The 21,308-nt window shown below is 41.5% G+C and overlaps 1 protein-coding gene across 4 annotated transcripts in view; it reads right to left on the bottom strand.

Moving 5' to 3' along the window:
• Positions 1 to 13,757, bottom strand: part of LOC122664846 (endonuclease MutS2) — a 120,086-nt gene extending 106,329 nt beyond the window's left edge. For all 4 annotated transcript variants that reach the window (XM_043860857.1, XM_043860856.1, XM_043860858.1 and 1 more), the window contains exons 1-5: positions 13,439 to 13,757; positions 13,149 to 13,277; positions 10,647 to 10,814; positions 10,470 to 10,553; positions 10,191 to 10,241 (exon numbers count right to left, since the gene is read on the bottom strand). In XM_043860857.1, the coding sequence (XP_043716792.1) occupies positions 10,191 to 10,241; positions 10,470 to 10,553; positions 10,647 to 10,814; positions 13,149 to 13,277; positions 13,439 to 13,687 (681 nt within the window). In that variant the 5' untranslated portion in view covers positions 13,688 to 13,757. The remainder of the gene's footprint in view (positions 1 to 10,190; positions 10,242 to 10,469; positions 10,554 to 10,646; positions 10,815 to 13,148; positions 13,278 to 13,438) is intronic.
• Positions 13,758 to 21,308: the final 7,551 nt, after the last annotated feature.

The following is a 21,308-nucleotide window of genomic DNA, read 5'->3' on the forward strand; positions in this document are numbered from 1 at the left end:
ATGTTGTATTTTTTATTAATTAGTGTATTAGGGGCAGAATAGTAATTTTTACCTTATGGGACCCCGCACCAGAGCTACCTGTGTCGGGTCTGCTGGCTGGACAGGCTGCAGGACCTCCCCCTTAATTAAACTCAATGTAAGTATAATTTAAAATATATTTATATAACATTTTGTACGACCAAATAGGGTTAGAAGGGTATTTTAGTAAAATTGACCTCGTGGGACCCAGTTCCCCAGTGGGGAATGCTGTTCCAGACAATTACCCATGTTCGGATGACCTTTAATGTCGCATGACATCATTCTATGGTTGAATTAAGGTAGTAAATACAAAAGAATTAATTTTAGAAATAATTTATAACCAAATGACCATTCTGCCCCTTAGTGGTTAAGTATCCTATATATATACATAACTTCTCTTAAGTTATTTACAAACCACATTACAAGTTAGAGAAGCTGAAAAATTCGTTCCAGCTTGGAGAAAGAAGAAAGAAAAGGAAAAAGAGAAGAGAAGAAGAAGGATTAGAGGTTGTTCTTGAAGGCTTATCTCTTACACCTAATTTTGGGCTTAAAGCTTCCATTAGAAGGCTGCAATTACAGTTTCAGGTAAGCCTTGGTGAATCCCTTGCTGTAATTACCGTCTTTTCCTCTAAATTTCTTCTAAAACTGCTCTAACTCTACCCTAAGTTCATCCTAGTATAGCCTAGGTGCTGTCCAAGTAAATACCTGCCATTAAAGCTCTAATTTGAGCTTGACTTTTATAGATTTTACTATTTATAATGCTGTCTTGCTGCCATCTAGGTTCAGTTATGCCTGAATCTCCATGGCAATACCTCTAATAAGCCCAATTTCTGCTCCCAGTAACTAGTCCATGAACCCTAGCTAAGAAATTTAGGTTTAATTGAAGAAATTTCTAAATTAACTAACTAATTATGAAATTGGAACCCAAAATAGATTGACCCACCTTGAATTAATGTTAAAACTCCTAATTTGGGCCATGCATGTAAAGATCTGGCCAATTGAAGCAAAACCCCCAAATTCGGACACTGACCCAGATGTTGTTGCAGGCCTAGGGGCGGTTGACCGGCTCCCTGGAAGTCTGCATCCGGCTGCCCCATTTTTGTGCCCTTATGACCTAGACCCCTTGGGACTTGACCTTGGACCATCCCAGAACTTATTGCATGGTGTTTGGTATGTTGTTTAGGGCTGTTTCTACTGTTTCTAGTCGGTTTGTTGGATTGTTGGTGGGTAACTGACCTAGGATTCCTTCTATAACTAATCTATAATATTATTGTCTCATATTTAGGACTGTCTTGGTCTGTTCTTGCCTGCCTATTGGAGTTTATTCACCTAGGCTAGCTACAACTACAAGTAAGGGGATCTTGACCTTAATTTCTGTGTGTTTATCATCTTAATTTCTATGTTGTGCTGATTGTCATGCCATGCATCATTATAACTGCATCTGAGACATATAGTTTCCTAGCTTGGTTTTAATGTATCAGAATGCACTGTGAACTAGGCTGCATATGAGCATGCTGCATTGGATTGCACTGATATATTATTTATGTGAAATTATTGATGATGGAAATCAGTACTCTATAACTCAATCCATGATGGTAACATCATAATTAGATTGCACTGGGTTAGGTTGTTATTTATAACCCAGTACTACGCCCCTTACCAACAGGGGGAAACGTGTTGGACAACCCGTGGTACAGCCGAAGGGACATGCCGGGGTGCCATCTTCTGTCCCATATTAGCGTGTCCGCTCCGCTGTGGGAATAAACAAACAGGGTTGGTCTTTGAGGGTCTGTCGGGTCCGCTGCCTGGTGTCATGCCGATCTGGCGGGTCCTCACCGTGGTAGAATAATTTCGCTCGGGTGACCAACGTCTGGAGCTGCCTGGTGTCATGCTTTCCGGTTGGTCATTGGGGGTCTGTTGGGTTAGCTGCCTTGTGTCATGCTTCCCTGGCGGGTTCTCTTCGAAGTTAGCATCTAACATAGTAGTACATATACCACATGAGACTTAGTATCCATGTTAGGAGCATGCTAGATTAGCACATTCATCATGAATTATTGTGTTGTGTTTTGCATGCATTTCCTTACTGGGCTCAGTTGAGAGCTCACCCCTGTGGATATCCTTATTTTTCAGGTGATTTAGTTACTTTTAATGATGGATTTGCAGCGCTGGAGTTTAAAGTACACGATACTTCGTGCGCACATGATGATTGCGTAATCTCCAGATCTTGGCCTGACAGTCCAGGCTACCTCCCCACTCTTTTATGCTTTATAAACACTTTGTATAGATATAATATAGTTCGTGTATAGTTTTACCATGTAGTACCTTTGAGAACTGTATAGTAGTATCACAAGTTTTATTCTTTATATAAATGAAATATCACATAGATTCCTCTTACTACTGATGTTACCTGTATTATTTAATTGTTTCCGCTGCCTTTGATTACTGTATTTGTGAGATAATGATTGTAAATAGGGTACTGCACTTGTGATCCTTAGGGATTGGTTGGATGTCAGAGACATCCCGCCACACTTGGCCCTTAATAACAGGGCCGGGGTGGTGGTGGTGGTGGTGGCATGGCAAATGGTGGTTATTATGATGATCGTCATGAGGGGATGCACGAGCAGTACCAGTACGAGTTGGAGACGGAGGCAGAGTGATGCAGATCAGAGCTTGAAGAAGAGGACAAAAATAAAAGTCAGAAAATACTGTTAACGAATTACTTTTCACGTGAACAGTAACACGAGTTACTGTTTACGCGATACTGTTCACGATAACAGTAATTTGGGTGCATATTCTCCTATTTTAGTTTCTTAGTTTAGTTTAGTTAGTTTCTATTTACTTGTCTTCTTAAGCAACAAGTTGTTTACTTCGTTAGGTTTATTGTTAGTAGATCTTCGTTTCCTTTTTGGTTACTTTTATTGGACAAAGAAGTTATTTGTTAGTTTCTTACCCAGCAAGTTTAGGAGTTTAATTTCAATTAGTTAGTGTCCTATTTTAGATTGTTCTAATAGTTATAAGGCTATATATACAGCCACAATCGATTGTAACGGGGGACATTGATTAATGAAAAGTTTTGCTTGTTTGCAACCATTCAGCCTGAGATAGGCGTACTTCATCAACTAAGAAAGTTGAGGGTGAGAGGCCAAGGGCTGAGAGAGCCGAATCTCCTTATCCCCCTTCTATATCCCCTTCTTTCTCTTCTTATTCTTATCCTTTCCTATGTTCTTCTTTCATATTGTTAGAAGCACTTAGAACTGAATGCATGAGTGATTATTAGAGATCACCAAGCCCTTTTATTTATAATAAAGACAATTACAATGATTCAAACTTGAACTAGGAAAGATCTCCTAGCCGATTCTAATTAGGAATACTAAATAGATCGGCTAGGAGGGGGAAAGGGGAAAAAAACAAAAATACCCCTATAGGGTATAATTACATATTTTAACACTCCCCCTCAAGTTGGAGCATAAATATCGAACAGGCCCAACTTGCACAAATTAGGGTGAAATAATTTCCCACACAAGCCTATAGTGAAAACATCAGCCAGTTGATCACCAGTTTTCACAAAAGGCATACAAATCTGCTCACTCTCCAATTTTTTTTTGATGAAGTGTCAATCGATCTCCACATGCTTTGTGCGGTCATGCCATACTGGATGATGAGCAATGCTGATTGCGGCTTTATTATCACAATACAACATCATTGGAAGTCGAACAATAACACCAAGGTCTTGGAGTAAGCCCTGTATCCATAATAACTCACAGATTCCATGTGCCATGGCCCGGAACTCTGCTTCAGCATTGGACCTCACCACAATATTTTGTTTCTTGTTGCGCCAAGTGACAAGGTTCCCTCTTACAAAAGAGCAATACCCTGCAGTAGACTTCTGATCAGAAGAACTACCCCAATCTGCATCAGTATATGCCTCAATACGAAGATGATCATGGGGAGACAAAAGAACCCCTTTTCCCAAAGCTGACTTCAAGTAATGGAAGATCGAAGAACAGCAGCCATATGGGAGGAATAGGGATCATGCATAAACTGACTAACCAGACTCACGGCAAATGCAATGTCTGGTCTAGTATGTGATAAGTAGATTAATTTCCTCACTAACCTCTGATAACAGCCTTTATCAACCGGTTCACCTTCTTTATCCTTTTAGCGAACTCCAGCTTCCATTGGAGTATCATAAGGATGGCAGCCTAACAAACCAGTCTCAGATAAAAGATCTAAGACATACTTCCTTTGAGAGAGAAAGATGCCCTTTGTGGAACGAGCAACTTCAATTCCAAGAAAGTACTTTAATGTCCCTAGATCCTTTAATTCAAACTCTTGACCTAGGAAGCTCTTCAGACGAGATATCTCTGCACCATCATTCCCCGTAACCACAATATCATCAACATATAAGAATAGTGACCTTGTCTCCAGACCATTTAATGAACAAAGTATGATTAGCATTACTTTGTTTGTATTCCACTGAAATCATGGCCTTGTGAAATCTATCAAACCAAGTTCGTGGGGACTGTTTCAGCCCATAGAGTGCACGCTTCAGTTTGCAGACCTTCCCATGAGTTTTTTCTGATGAGAAACCAGGAGAGATCTCCATACATACTTCCTCCTCAAGCTCTCCATGGAGGAAAGCATTTTTTCCCACCCAAAATTTACAGCACAGGATAGGAGAATACGAACAGTGCTCAATTTTGCAACAGGAGCTAAGGTCTCCTGATAATCAATCCCATATGTCTGTGTGAAACCCTTGGCCACCAGTCTAGCTTTGTATCGGTCAACTGTGCCATCCATCTTCTGCTTGACTACGAACACCCACTTACATCCAATTGGTTTCTTTCCTAGAGGAAGAACAACAAGGTCCCATGTATTATTTTCTTTAGGGCATTCATCTCTTCTACCATAGCAACCTTCCACTTTGTATCAGCAAATGCTTCTTGCCACTTCTAAGGAATAGAAATAGAGGAAAGAAAAGACACAAAAGTATGATAGGCAGGAGAAAGAGAATCATAAGAGACAACATGTGAAAGAGCATGTTGGGTGCATGATCTAATACCTTTACGGGCAGTAATAGGTAAATCAAGAGAAGGAGGCTTACCAGTCGGACTAGTAGGCTTTGGATCAAGAGACTCTGATGGGATGGGTAAAGTTGTCGTGGGGTTGGTGGTGCCAACTTGCTTTTTAGTGTTTCAAGTGAAAACACAAAGGTTTGGTCGATCAAGTCTTCCCTGAATTTTTTTAACCTGTCTTCTAATAGAGCCAGGGCTAGGCTACTCCCCCTGAACTTCATCCGAAGGAGGTCTTCCTTGAGTAAGAACAGATTGGGCAGCAAGTGGACTAATGGCAGCGGGTAATGTATGGTCAACAGCTAATAAGGGTAAAGTATTCGGCACATCTTCACAGGCTTGTAACTCCCCCTGAAGAGGTGACGACAAATAGTAGGGAGAAGACTCATGAAAAACAACATCCATGGAGACAAGTGCACGGCGAGTAAGAGGATGATAGCACTTGGACCCCTTTTGAGTTGCAGAGTAACCCAAAAAAATACACTGGAGACCATGCGGATCTAACTTCCCAAGTGGTGATGGTTGCGAGCATAGCACACACATCAGAAAACCTTGGGAGGAATGAGAAAGGAGGATGTACCCTGGAGGACATCAACCGGAGCATGGGAGGACAGAACCCGAGTAGGTAGCCAATTGATTAAATAGGTAGCAATAAGCACGGCATCACTCCAGTACTGAGAGGGAATATGGCAGTCAAACATCAAGGCACGGGCCATTTCAAGGAGATGGCGGTTTTTTCTTACAGCCACACCATTTTGGGGTGGTGTGTCAACACAGCTGGTTTGGTGAAGAATTCCATGATCAGCCAAATATTTTTGAAAGTGTCTGTCCATATGTTCTCTGTCATTTATCACTACGGAGAATCTTGAGAGTGGCGTTGAACTGAGTTTTGAACAAGTTGTGGAAGAGCTGAAAACAATGAAACACTTCATTCTTCTGTTTCATCAGATACACCCAAGTGGTATGACTATGGCAGTCAATAAAAGTAGCAAACCATCGATGGCCAGAAATAGAGGCTTTCCAAGCAGGACACCACACATCGGAATGGACAATATGAAAAGGAGAATTACTTCTTTTATTTATTGAAGGATAAATGGATCGAGTTTGTTTAGCCAAAATACAGGCTTCACAAAAAACTCATCCTTATTACAATTTTGAACTAACTTTGGAAACAAATGAGATAAAGTCCTAATGGGAGGGTGTCCTAATCTACGGTGCCACTGATATAAGTCGGAAGAGACAGAATTTAATTAATGGGTGTGAGATGGAACAGTATTGGAGAGTTGTGAACCACCATCCAGCAAGTAGAGACCACCATGCACTTTACCAACCTCAATCGTCTTCCCTGTCACCAGATCCTGTGGGACACAATGAGAGGGAAAAAAGGTTACTTTACAATTGAGATCCTTTGTAAGACTACTAATGGATAATAAATTAGTAGAAAAAGAAGGAACTTGTAAAACATTGTTTAGGGTAAGACTAGGAGAACAACAAATAGATCCCTTACCAGAGATGGAAGAAAGAGATCCATTTGCTACACAGATTGTATCCTTTCCAGAAGAAGGAATGAACTGATGAAAAAGAGTAGGAGAACCTGTCATATGATTAGTAGCACCGGAGTCAATGATCCATGGATTGGAGACTACCGACGCACACTGACTACCAACAGAAATACCTGAAGCAAAGTTAGAAATTGAACCAGAAGAGGCAGCAGGTGTAGAAGTCTAGGCAGCAGAGGTAGAAGAGGCCTTTAGCACCCGACGGAAAGCTTGAAGTTCCTCCATAGAAAGACCAATGCCTGTAGTAGGTGTGGTAATAGTCTCAATCTAATTTGCCTTGGCAGTAGGTTGACCACGGCCCTTATTGCCACTACCCTTTTTCTTTTTTTCTTCAAAATCAGCCGGCTTCCCATGTAACTTCCAGCAAGTGGCCTTAGTATGCCACAACTTGCCATAATGTTCACATTTAATAGCTGCCTTTTCAGCTTTGGAGGCGTCAACAGTAGTAGAGTTCGAACCAGCCCCAGTTTGTAAATGGAGCATAGCTGAACAACGTGGATCTTCAATGTTAACCAGTGCATATGATTGTTCCAGTGTAGGAAAGGGATCCTTACTAAGAATTTGTACTCTGATGGGATCATATTCGACATTGAGACCAGCCAAAAAATCATAAACTCGGATCTTGTCCACATGTTTCTATAGGCAGCAATATCATTAGCAGTGGTGGGCAGATAATCCGAGTAATGATCAAGTTCTTCCCAACACTTACGAAGTTCAGCATAATATTGAGAGACAGTCAACTCATTTTGTTTAGTGTCGTGAATTTTCTTCCTCAATTCATACACCTATGCATCATTCCCAACCTGGGAATAGGTGTCCTTGGCAACTTTCCATATCTGGGCAGCAGTATCTAGGAGACTAGGAGAAGATAATCAAGTGCAATGGAAGAATGCATAGAGTGGATAAGATATGACATTACCATAGAGTCATGAGATAGCCATCGATCCTGTGCAGACCCCTCTTCAACAGGTTTCACAAGGCTGCCTGTAAGGTGTCCTATGTAGCCACGGCCAGCAATGGTAAGGTAAGTGGATCTAGACCACATCAAGTAATTAGCCATCTAATTTAGTGGGAGAAGCAAAAGGAAGGTACTCCAAACGAGTAGATCCATCTGGGTCAACTGAAGTAAGATCAGACATGATGTCCAGAGTGTACAACAGACAGGTTTTGAAATTCTCAAAAATTTAGCCGTCAAAATAGGCTCAAATTTGGATCGAAATCTCCTCTTGTAGTAAGTAACAAGCCCTCCAAAAATCAGCAACTTCTGATGAGTAAATAAAAAACCCTAACAGGGCAGTTACCAGATTCGAGTAGAAGAGTGGGTTTTGAGATTGCAGAAATTCCAGCCGTCAGACTAGGCTGAAACTGAAGTCGAGTTTCCTTCTAGCAGTGGGGAAGAAGTCCTCAAAACATTAGCTCTTTCTGATGAGCCAATAAGAAGCCCTAATTTTATCAAAATTAGGTCAAAAACCTATTTGTAGAGAAATCGCAGAGCTGAATCTGTCTCGGTCTGGATCCAATGTTGCAGTCTTCAAACAGGAAGGGGTGTGTACCAATAAGAGCAGGAACCAATCTCCAAAAAAAAAAGCATAAATCGATCTTCAGTTTGTAGGAAGAACTCGATCTCCAAGTATGGAGGAAACCTGCCGGCAGAATTAGGTCACACCAGTAATCTTCAGTCTTCAATGAGGTGGATTTGAGGGCCGCATCTAAATCTTCATTAGATCACCTCATAGGTGCTGCCCTGAGTGGGAGAGAGGAGCCGAGAGTGGTAGGAGAAGAAAAAAACAGAAACCGTGGGAGGGGGAAAAGAAAAAACCAGAAAAAACTTGAGAAAGCTGCTTCTTAGATCAGATTTAGCTCTGATACCATGTTAGAAGCACTTAGAACTAAATGCTTGAGTGATTCTTAGAGATCACCAAGCCCTTTTATTTATAATAAAGAGAATTACAATGATTCAAACTTGAACTAGGAAAGATCCCCTGGCCGATTCTAATTAGGAATACTAAATAGATCGGCTAGGGGGGGGGAAGGGGGAAAAAAACAAAAATACCCCAATAGGGTATAATTACATATTTTAACACATATGTAAACAGAAAACAAAAGCAATAAAGTTTCAGGTATTCAATTTGTTCATCCTTATTGTGTTGATCCTAGCTACAATCGATCTCCCACTGGTTTCCCTGGTTCGAGGTCGACTTTTGCATTACGGAGTCTGTGTGTTACACAGGTGAGAGTCAATTTACTCATGTCACATAGGATCAGGACCATGGTGCCCCTACTACGTACAAGAGACACCCACGTCGCAGACACAGAAGCTCAGGCTGGGGACGAGGAGTTTCCGTCGACGGTCATGACTATGAAGACCATGCTTGAAAGTTTTAGAAGCATGAATATAGATACTATTAGTGAGCGTCAATCGTGGCATGCACCTCAGCCTCCGTATGACTATGAGTATGGCCATGAGAGCACCGGTTCCGAATATAGTGCCTATGGTGGTTAGTTTGGGCAGCCGCAGTCAGTATACTCTGCACATGAGTTCGACAGTCGGAGCATTGGGTCAGGTATTGTAGATGATATATTCACAGTCCCAACCCAACCGTACATGCCGATGGTAGTTCAACAGCCTGGTGGTAGTAGCAGTGGATAGATCTCATCGCAACCGCCTCTTCCATACCCTAGGATAGGATACCTTCAGTTAGTTGATGACAACACTTTTATGAATTGTGTGGAAGAGTACGTGTGATTCTTCAACAACGCTATGACATGGGAATCCTATGCGGGTTCAGAGGCTAACTTGATTCGGCATTATGGCTAGGAATGATAGAGGTATATGTTACGATTGATGTATTTTACACTTTTACATTTCTAATGCTTATTTAAGTTGTTTTACATTAATTGTATGTTTTGATTGCTTTCTATTACTAAATTATGTGTAGAAGAGGGCCTATTAGTACGTCATAGCCAACCAAACTAAGGTCCAAAGTCAAACTTCTATTTGGACTTTGATTTTGGACAATCTGATAGTGTCATTGTGTTTAAAAAATGGGCTGTATACCAAGTTTCATGACCCAGCTAGGTCAAAAACCCACCGAAACCATCAACCGAGTTCAAAAAAAATGCACCAAATTGCCGAAATCTCGGTCCAACTCGGTTTTTTGGCTGGGCAAAACCAGTATCAAAACCGAGTTCTCGAACCATGGTTGTTGTTGTTGTACTAACAGTCATCAATCCGTTTGGATATCAAGAAATATCCTTCTATTACTTCAAAAAAGAACTGAAAAAATATTATCATTAACAACCTTTTTTATCCATAGCTTTGAATTGTATCCTCTGTGTGTGGTCCACAGCTCATAACCCATGTCTGTTGTGCTTTTGATGTTTTTTTTTTTTTCTTTTTTACAGAATATAAAAAGTATCACTCTACACTTACTTGCAACCAAATAATATTAACCTTGGGTGGGTAGAGAAAAATAATCTCCAATCAACAGCATCTACTTAGCAGAATAATCATGAATTTGAACAGGCGGGTGGAACTCACCTTCCTCTCAAGCATCCGCATCCGATCACGTGCACGCTTAAGGTTTGAGCTCTGAAATAATAGACAGGTATTTTCAGATTATTGTATGTAGGGCCAGGGAGAATGGCAAAATATTCTGCACAAACAGATTATGTATGCCTAAGAATCTAAAATCATCGACCAACAATTTTCCTATAGAATTCAATTAAAAATAAATGAAGAAGCAGTGATATTCAAGTGACCATACAAGTAACGGAAGCAAGCAATAATAAAAATAATAATTAGGCATTAGGAACAAACCGCAGAATCTTTGACAGAGCCATTTTCATCTATGACTTGCTGTATTGACATCACCAGCTGTTGATTTATGACCCATCCAATTATCTACAGGGTCAGTTACATAGCAATATCATTAAACCATAGAGATTAGAGGGGACGATAACAAAGTACAAGCTCTGGTTGAAAAGGGAAGAATACCACTTCTGATAGAGGCATGAAGCGGTTGTACCAATCTGTATCTTCCTTGAGTGCACAATTCAGATTAAACTGCACCATCTTGGCAAATTGGAGAAGATCAGCAATAGCAGTTGCTTCATTCCCATAGACTGGCAAACCCCTCGAAACATGCTGGACAGCAGATTTCACCTTTGAGATAGACAAATGAATAGTTATCCACAATCATGTGCACTAATATATTGTAAATTGTGAATCATGATGTCCAGAGAAGGAAATGGATGTTTATACATTACAATTCAGCAGGCAGGCTGTTAAAGGAATAGATATTGTCATATTGATATCTTGAAAGATAATGTAGAATGAGTTCATTTATAAAAGTTAGTCAATGGAAAAAGACACTGTGAATACTTGTTGATGTAGCTCAAATTGAAAATGCAAAATAAGGTAGAAAATGAAGGAGAGTTTAATTACAAAGTAAGGAACCAAGAACAGAATAACAAGGGTCAAAGAAGACCACTTAACTCAAGGTTCTCTTGGGGACTCACTCACCACTAGAGGACCTCAAATTTTATCATGGAGCTCATCTGGGTCTCCCAAAAATACAAGGTACATAACCACTCATATCACGGGGTGGTAACTAATAACATGGGAGGAAACTTTGCGCAAAGTTCCATTACTATTAATGGGTGGCTCCGTGATTTTTTATGGGCACAGGCATCCCAGGTAATTCAGTCTTATGGTTCTTCATTATCTGCATATGGCCTTTTTTTCCTAGGTGCTCATTTTGTATGGGCTTTCAGTTTAATGTTTCTATTCAGCCGCCGTGGTTATTGGCAAGAACTTATTGAATCCATCGTTTGGGCTCATAACAAATTAAAAGTAGCTCCTGCTACTCAGCCTAGAGCCTTGAGCATTGTACAAGGACGTGTTGTAGGAGTCACTCATTACCTTCTGGATGGAATTGCCACAACATGGGCGTTCTTCTTAGCAAGAATTATTGCAGTAGGATAATGGCTAGGAGGATTTGAAAGGCATTATGGCATTAAGATTTCCAAGGTTTAGCCAACTCTCTTCTACAAGCCAAAAGACACATATATAGGGAAGGGGAAAAAAAAGAGCCATTGGGAGAGAGGGAGAAAGTGAAGTGGGCACTAAATGCTTGTGCTATCATGGGAGCATTAATGGCTAGTAACATAATGGCTGTATCACTTATCCCACCCACAAGAGAAAGGGGGGTCGGGGCATCATGAAATCTATAAGCCTTATATCCAACAATTTAATCACATAGGATGTGGGTGGATGCTACCTTTAAACATCAACAGCACTGAAATGGCCCGTCGGCAACAAGAATAAAGGGCCACCAAAATACATTTTGGGATGTGGATGAAAAATGCATCTTTGATTCACAAAGAAAATAATTTCAGTCGTCGTTTCAAAAAGATTTTAGTTTCAGTGCATTGTGGTTGATCCAATATTAACAACCTGTCACAATTATGGAGTTACTGCAAATAACTTAGCATAAACACATTAGTTCACTATATGACAGATAGATCTATAATTGGGAGGCTGTTGTGTTTTATTTCCTAAAGATTCAAATTCCTGCACATGTTTGAATCCTTTAATTTAGTTGTTTTCAGATCTCAAGCTCACAGCTCCAGTAAAATTCAAAACTTCTAGTTTCCCCCACATCTCTTTTGTCCTTTGCTTTTCATTTTGCTTCTTTTCTTTATTTACTCCCACACTGGATAATTTCTAAAGAATATTTTCATGCATTGGGGGCTCTTCCTAGTTCCGACCCAGAAGAGAGGGCTGCTGACATACAGATGTCCCTTCAAATACACGCACATCCCAAACCAAACCGAACCAAATCAAGATGCAGTGAGGTTTATGGTGTCACAGATGCAAATCCAGTTATCCAGACCACATCTTTTACAAAAAAAAATTTATATATATTAAGTTGCTTCATTGGCTCCTCCTAGGGTCGTTCTGTGTTGGTTTTATATGTATTCTGGGTCAGTTTTCTATGCTAAGACCTTAACTTATAATTAGCCAGTCCGCAGCCATCATTTGGTATGATGAGCGATGATTCCTTGCCCTATTAAGGCCAGGTCACGTCCATTCACATAGAGTTTTCCTCTTGTCCAATGAAATGACAGAGTGAACATCGACGGAAGAAAAACTGCCACGAAACACTAGTGCACCGGAGCCTCTCCCCAGGGGGCAGAATCACTGTGCAGAGCATGCATGTCTCAGCTCAATAGGTTTCTTCTATCCTTCTTCACCCTGAGTTTATGAGGGTATTGATAGATGTTATACCGTGGCTTTTGCATTTAACTAATAACAGTGTAGTGTGCAAATGTCTATTAAGGATTTGGGGTAAAAGCTCCTTGATCTCAATCGCTTGCGGAAGCCAGGCAACACCAAAAGCAAAGGACCAGAAACGCCGTGCTAAACTACGTAGACCACACTTAGACAACTACCGAAGAAAATCAGAGGACCAATATCAGCGTATAAGAAGCTCACCGTAACGACATCGATGCCACTTAAGTCCATGACAAAACCCCCATACTTGAGCATTTCGACAGCGGCATTGGTTTCGGCCAAAAGTGCCCTGCTATCTTCGTAACTTTGATTCAGTGACCATAGTTGTGCCTGGGAGAGTCGGAAGGGAGACAACGAAAATGAAACTTTCAGAACTCATAAGCACCGCGAAAAAACCAAAAAAAAAACAAAACAAAACAAAACAGAAACAAAAGCGCGCGCTGACTAAGATAGCATAAGAAAAAGCCGCAGCCCTCAATGGATCGAGTGACCTTTGTTGCTTCACGACCCAAGGAAGTGCCGGCGAACGATGCGACGGAATCGCAGACCTTGTCCCATTCCAGTACCCGGAGACTGTCGTGCAGAACAGCTGATTTCCGAGCAAGGTCGTTCGAGTTCGAATGCAACTGCCTGAGAAAAGCTCGCGTTCTGATACGAACGGAACGACGAGTTGCTGGAAAGGCACAAGAGTTTATGGCAATGGAATTGCCAAATTGTACCGTTGAGACTGAAATCATCATGATATCCGGGACGTGCCTAAGATCATGGGCTCGACATCTTCTCACACAGAGTTGATATTTCGATATTTCAGATGAAATATGAATGTCGCCAATATACGAGTTGAAAATCGGGAGATAAGAGGGAGTTGGGTCTGTGACATTTGCAAAATTACACAAGAATGGTAAATGCTTTTCTCCACCTATTGATATTGATATTATCCAATCTTCAACGTTTTAAATAAAAAAAATTAGGGAAAATTACACTGCCACCCCCTGGGTTTGTATTAAATACAGAACAACCCCCTATATTTCTAAATTATACAGCCACACCTCCTGAGGTTTGGTTAGTTGTTACAGACAGCCCCACTCCGTTATATCATTCCCGTTAAGTGGTATGGTGTTGGTAATTCATGACTTAAAATGACTAATATACCCTTAATTACTCAATTTTTTTCTTCCAATTTTACCTTTGAAATAAACTTAATGGGACCCACCCTATCACCATCCTCCCTCCTTCTTCTTCTTCTTCTTCTCTGCAACCCCACTGGCCCCACTACCTGTTGCAACCAAACCCCACCCCCTGCAACCTAACACCACCACCACCACACCCCACCCTCCCCTCCCCTCCCTCTCCCTCTCCCTCTCCCTCTCCCTTTGTTCCTTCCCCGCAAGAGTACGCTACAACAATAGGGCCGACAGCTTCCCCCATCATTCCTTGTGAACTTGTTCTTCTCCAACGATAGGGTCGACAGCTTCGACATTATCCACATGCATGTCGAAGCTGAGACTGAATTTGCATATCCAATTGAGAGAAACATAACTACTTCTAAGAACAAGAAAACATATTGAAGCTTCATCTCTGTTATTCCCTCAAAATCTCTCTCTCAATGTATGGGATTTGAAGAGTAATCTCACTGGTTTCAGTTTTATGAGTAAAATCGTAACAGTTATATATCAAAAACCTAAAATTTTGCCAAGTGACTGTTGTTTTTCAAAGATGGATGATGCAAGGAACATCGGAGATGGATGACAAACAAGGCAGTTTTCTTGCTTGACTGTTTCTTCGCTGCTTCTGTCTTCTTTCCTTTCTGTAAGGTGTCGTGGAGATGGTGGAGTGCGATCCATCACCTGCAGAGACCCCAAATCCCTGATTTTGATTTTCTCCGGGAGATTCCCTTCCAGACTGTTGTTCCTCATGGCAATCTCAACCAGGGAACTAGGCAAACCCATCAGAGCTCCCCCGGAGTTCACATTGTTGCTCACATCCAAGAAACTGAGGCTCTTGAGGGAACTCAGATCGGGTAACTTGCCGGAGAGCCTGTTCCCCTGGAGCTCCAAGAGGAAAACAAAGCAAAGGTGAACCTGTGAACCTATAAACAATCTCTCTCTCTTCGTGTCTACCTTACCTGTGGGGACCTTTCAATGACTCAAAAACTAAGTCATCGAAAGCAAAGCTTCAAAGCTCAGCCCCAAATATAAGAAATCAACATTCCTTCAATAGTCAGAGTCAGTGTAACGGGTAAAACACGGTGGTGCAGAAGTACTAAAAAATGGGTTTTAGCTATTTCCACTAATAAGTGTTGAAATAACACAACAATAGTTCATATAAATTATCCTTCACGCTTAACCCTATTATATGTCTCTCTCTCCTTCCCTTCTCTTCTAAGTCTTTCTTCTTCTTTGTAAACATGGCAAGGCCTCTTCTCCATCTCCCCATGGAAATGTTTTCATTCTTACCGGCTTCCACAACCTTCTTTGGACTAATAGCATTCTTCTCAGTTATTTGAATTCTATCAATTTTATGTGCTTCTCATAAACGAGTAAGATCACAAAGACACGACAAAGGGATCAACTCATATACGAAACAACAAAAGCATTTATCGAATCTAAGCAACAATATTAGCAGTAAAGCTCTTTTGATGGCAAAGAAGATTTCTCTGAGAAAAGTTGATGATGAAGGCAGGTGATTACAATTATGAAGCAGTTTGGAGGAAGAAAATCATGTTGGGAGAATGGTGTCGTCCGTTAGAATTTTCTGGGGAGATAGTTCATGATTCAGAAGGAAACCCTGCCGGAATCACCTCTTGAAAAGGAGAATAATGCACTTATGACCTCTTGAGGCTAGCCAGGCCCTTGAAGCTAGCAGGGATTGGGCCCTGAAGCTGGTTCCAGTCGAGATAGAGCTCCTCTAGAGTAGAGAGAGAGCCAATCGAAGTGGGAATCTCGCCTGAGAAGGAGTTTCCCGAGAGAGCGAGATGGCGGAGACGCGTGAGGTTGGAAAGAGAGGTCAGTAGGGAACCAGACAAAGAATTGTCGGCCAGGTCGAGGGTTTCCAAGTAAGGGAGGTAGTTGCAGGCGGAGGAAGAAAGCGAACTAGTGACTACCCATGTTTTCTCCTTCTCACTTTCACTCTTACCCTCGCTCACTCATAGGTTTTAGTTTATAATCGTAGAAGAGGGCAAAGTTGGAATTTCCCACTGAATATTAACAGGATATTAGAAGAGGGCAAAATTGGTATTTAAAATGTATTATTTAACACTATCCACTCACCGTCCACTCAGGGGGTGTGGCTGTATAATTTAGAAACACAGGGGGTCACTCTGTATTTAATACAAACCTTAGGGGTGTCAGTGTAATTTCCCCCCCCCCCAAAAAAAAAGGGTTAAATACGCATGCGCACCCCTAAATCGTCCAAAAATTTCACATCCCCCTCCTGAGATTCTGACAAATCCACACGCATCCCTTGATAATTCCACTAGCACCCCAACATTTCAAATTAATCCTATTTAAGTCTATGCTGTTAATATCATGTGTTAAATGCTAACGGATCTGAAATTGAAGAATGTAATGTACAATTATACCCTTGCTTGGGCATAATTGCCGCAATGCCCTTAAGTTAAAAAAAAACAAAAAAACACAAAAGTTGAAAAAGATTTTACCCAAAACAACCTTCGCCCTTTCCCTTTCTCGATCGAACGAATCTCCATAACTCTAGTTGGAGACTTGGAGCTCAGCGGCGCCCCCCTTCATCTTCTCTATTGGAATAACTCGTTGGAGGCTTAGAACTTAGCAGTGTCGGCGATTTATCCTCTCAGGCTCATCTCAATAACCCCTCCTCCCTTCCTCCTCTTCGTCTCCTTTTCCAATCAACTACAACGGAAATCTCTTTCTCCCCTTCTACCACTCCATTTGTTCTCATTCTCTTGCTCTCTCCGGTGGATCTTTCAGAAAATTAAAAAACTATTACAAAAAAGAAAAAGGAAAAAAAAAAAAAACAAACCAGGAGAAGAATAAGAAAACAGGGTTTTTTTATGTATCTACAGCCCTCCTATAACCCTATTATCGTTTGTTTCCTTCGTTTTACACTGATTGTGTATGTAACGCCCCAAAATCCAAACAATCGGATTTCGAATTGTTAACTCATCATATCAAATAGGCTAACCATCACTATGACACATTAGTCTTCTAAAATAAAATTCCAGCATAATAATCATTGAATTAAAACCAAAATAAATATCCTTGTCTTCAAAAGAGGGTAACATAACTAATGGTCCAAACCATCTAAACTAAAATAGAAAAATAGTTCAACATGAACTCTCCAACTCAAGAAAACTAAAAGTACTAACAGTAGATAAACTTAATAAAATGATAATGTCCTTCTTCTTGTATGTTGATATTGGTTCTCTGATGAACCATCATACGCAGTCACATCTAAAAAGTGTGCACAAAGGGGGGTAAGCTCCACTGAGCCCAGTAAGGGGATGGGGAACACATAAATAATAACAAACAGTCCATGATGCATGAATTAGTTAACAGTATTAATCATCTTGCAAATATGTCTAAGTCACTAGGTCAATGCTACTACAACAACTCAGGAAGCGCCCACGGGTCACTTACGGTTATCACCGTGGTGCAGCTTCAATTGTTGCCCTAGAGCCTGCTTAGGTAATGGCATCGCACAAACCTCCCATCTAGCAGACCCTGATAACCATTGATCAACCCCGGCCTGGCCTCTCTCACCTCCATAGGCAAGCAGGGAAGCCCTAATTATCCAACACCTAAATCCCTGTTGGTAAGGGTCGTAGCAAAGGGAACATAACCCTAATAGCAAGATACTATATGAATCTATCGTGTCGAGAGGTATTCCGGGTGCATCAACGTCTCATACCCTAATACCCGGGTACTAGCACGACACAACACATTACAGGCCAATCATAACATATGATAACAATATTCAATAACTCACATGATCCCGGCGTCGGCATACCTCGACCACCGCATCCCATTCCATATATTACCAACTACATTCGCATCACATAATCATTACCAACATTCGCATGAACACATTAATAGTTAAATAATGCAAGTATGCAATTATGCATGAAGTATGGCATACAATCACATGTTGTAATGCTAAACACTGCCGAATTAAAGCATACCCAAACTCACTCACCAAGTATATATCAAGATACGGAGTCACGGTTCGTCGTCCCAATCGTTACCCAATACGCCTCACCATATGTTGCAAAGTTGCCTAAGGAGGTGTGAAAGAGGGAGTTACAAAGTGTAGAAGATGTCCTAAAAGGTTCCCCTTAAACTGCTTAAGGATAACACAATTTACAACAGGGGCGGTTGCACACAGGGGGTGCAGCCGACCTTGCAACCGCTCTCAACAGGAGCCTTTAGGTCATGTGGTTGCGTAGGCAATTTTACGTAGGAGTGCAACTGCATGTACAACCGCTCTCACCAGGAGCCTTTAGGGACTTGCGGTTGCACAAGCAGTTGCAACCATAACTTGCAACCGGCCGTGCCACTGCCCACCTTCAAACCCGAGATTTTGAGATCACCACTTCCCAAATCCTTTTTATTTGGATTCCAAAGCATCAAGGGCTTGATGGGTACATACCCTAGGGTATACTGGGTACTTTAAACCTATTTAACCCAATGATTTGAGGGATTCAAGGGTTAAACCATTTATTGACCTGAATCTAGGGTTTTGAGGATAAAACCCTAAGTTTCCCAAAATAGGGTTTGAGGTAGTCAATAGGGTACTATGAGGTGAGCATAAGCACCACCTTGAACCACCTAAGGGTCCTACAAGCTTGCCTTGGGTCCCAAGTGGAACCCAAGATCAGTCCCAACCCTAGAGATTATCCCCAAAACCCAAAATAGAGGGGAGAAACTGTGTGGAGGATCCAAGGGACCATACCTACTGCCAACTGTGAGAGGTGCCCAATGAAGGAGCCTCACTAGGTCCAATGCCCACTAGCTTCTTTCCTTCTCTCCTTCACTTCCACGGCCTTGGTTGGTGGAGGGAATAAACGAGCCAATGAATGGCCGAGGATCCCTATTCATAACTTAAGCCATGACTATGTCCTGTTTGGTTGGACCACTTAGGGTTTAAAACCATTTAAAAGCCAAGATGGGCAATGTGGGCCCACCAACTTGACCTCACATGGTATGGAAAGTTGTGGATGGGGCCCACAGTGCTCGGGGACACTAACTCACTGCCCAAATTATGAGGCAAGTGGGTCCCATCGAAATATACCCCATTTAGAGCATTCTAGCCCAGGCGGTTGCACAAGCGGTTTTAATAGCAGCTGCAACCGCATGATTAACCGCCCTTGTTGAAAGGGCTACTTCCACATCCAATCCTTTTGGGCCTTGGCTCAAACTTTGAGGGCTTCAAGGGAGGGTATATACACCCAACATTTAGGGTTTAAAAGCTCACCTTTGTATGGTCTCCCTACCCATCAAAGTGTGTCTTCCCGGATCTCGAAGAGCTTCCTTATCTCAATGCATATTTCACAAAGGCACTGAGTGTCTAGGTGGCAAGATATCGGGTTTTCCTTTCGGAAGTCCTCGCTCCCGGGACTTCTACTAGGAGGATAGTTGGTAAAATCATTATCGACGAATTTTCCCCGCTCTCGATTGAGGAATCTATCCTCAACTACCAATCTCGTGTGTTGATCGATGATCTTGTGTGTTGGTTTGACGACCATCACAAATAACTCACTGACGTAGGTTGTTGCTTCATCTACACGGCACATAAGATAAGATTAAAATGGGTAAATTACACGTCACCCCCTGGTTTTCAAACGAAACTCAAATCACCTGCTGGTTTTTGAAAATACTCATCCGTCCCCCTCTACAGTAATGGTGTTAGTTATCGGTGTGAAAGGACTATTTTACCCATATACTAAAACATTAGAATTAAATTTATAATATTACCCTTCCTTCATCTTCAAGGGTAGTTTAGGGATTCAAATTTATTTAACTGGCTGATATCATCACTTAACAGTATAAAACTAACGGCAGAGACTAATTTGTTATATTGGGGTCTAATACAAGGGGTGATTTGAGTATTTTCAAAAATTAGGGGGTGATGTATAATTTACCCAATTAAAATTAGTACGGTCATGGGTGCGGGTATAACAATAGGTCAGGCTCAGCTTAGGCCTGGCCCGCTCCTTCCTGTGCATAGAAATCTCAATCTCAAACTAATCCACAGGTTGAAAACCCTAATCCAGGTCCTGTCAGGCTCAGGGTCAGCTTGGGCCAGATCGGACTCATCAAGCCAAACTTGTACTCCTAGGCACGCGATATCACAAGTTGCGATACACGATTGAGGTTAAATTTAAAAGGACAAATAAAATTTAGGGAAAAAAGAAACAGGGGAAGTCGAGTAGAATGAAATGAGCAAAATGACCGCCCCACCATCCATGAAAACCCAAAATCCCATCCTAGTTGATGCTCCAGCGTATTGTTATTGCCAACGCACGCCACACTCCCGGACAGAGCACACCTCCCATAAGGTTTATATTTCCACACGATTGTAGTCGTATATCTTAATGCTCCGCCCCGGAGTTTATCGTGACGTTCGCAAAACCCTTTTCGACTATAATAGAGCTTTTTAGCAACTGAAGTCTTTGACCACGATTCTACATGACTAAATTTTGAGGCGCGATTCAGAGATTGTTTACCCTTCGGACTGAGCGAGCGACTGAGGTTTGCGTGGAGATGTGGGTCGGGGGAGGTGCCATTACGACGTTCGTGAGATATTTTTCCCGGAAGCGCGCTCCAAATCTGAGGAAGATCAACCCGAAAGTGCCACCTCAAGAGGCATCCGCCATCGCTCTTAATATCTATCAGATCATTAAGGAAAAAGGACCTCTTACCGTTTCCAACACTTGGAACCATGCCAAGGTACTCCTCTCCCTCTTCAACTGCTCACAATTGTTATCCTCCGTCTGCTTTCTGTTCTCATTTAGCTACTAGAAATCCGGGTATCGGATACCGATTGTTCTAAGCTGATATTGAGCGACAAATGTGCCGAAATGGTGCCAGATCAAGATTGAAGAAATGGGTTCTCTTTAGTTTGAGCAGTCGTTAAAGTCAAGTGAATGAATAATCTGCCTCCACTATATATACACAGACAAAATACTCGATTGCTACAACGTAGTGAGCTGGACGATGAGCTTGTCTATCTCTTGAGACATCTCCGGTGGTGATAGTCATTATTAAATGAAACGTCAAGATTTATTTCTTGTTCCTATACTCTATTCCCAATAAGTGAAGGAGATTACAAGCATGCCTACTTTCTGCAAGTAGCTACTTGCATTAATGTAAGCAGGGTGGTAGA

This window comes from Telopea speciosissima, chromosome 6 (genome assembly GCF_018873765.1).
Source record: "Telopea speciosissima isolate NSW1024214 ecotype Mountain lineage chromosome 6, Tspe_v1, whole genome shotgun sequence".
Classification (NCBI taxonomy): Eukaryota; Viridiplantae; Streptophyta; class Magnoliopsida; order Proteales; family Proteaceae; genus Telopea; species Telopea speciosissima.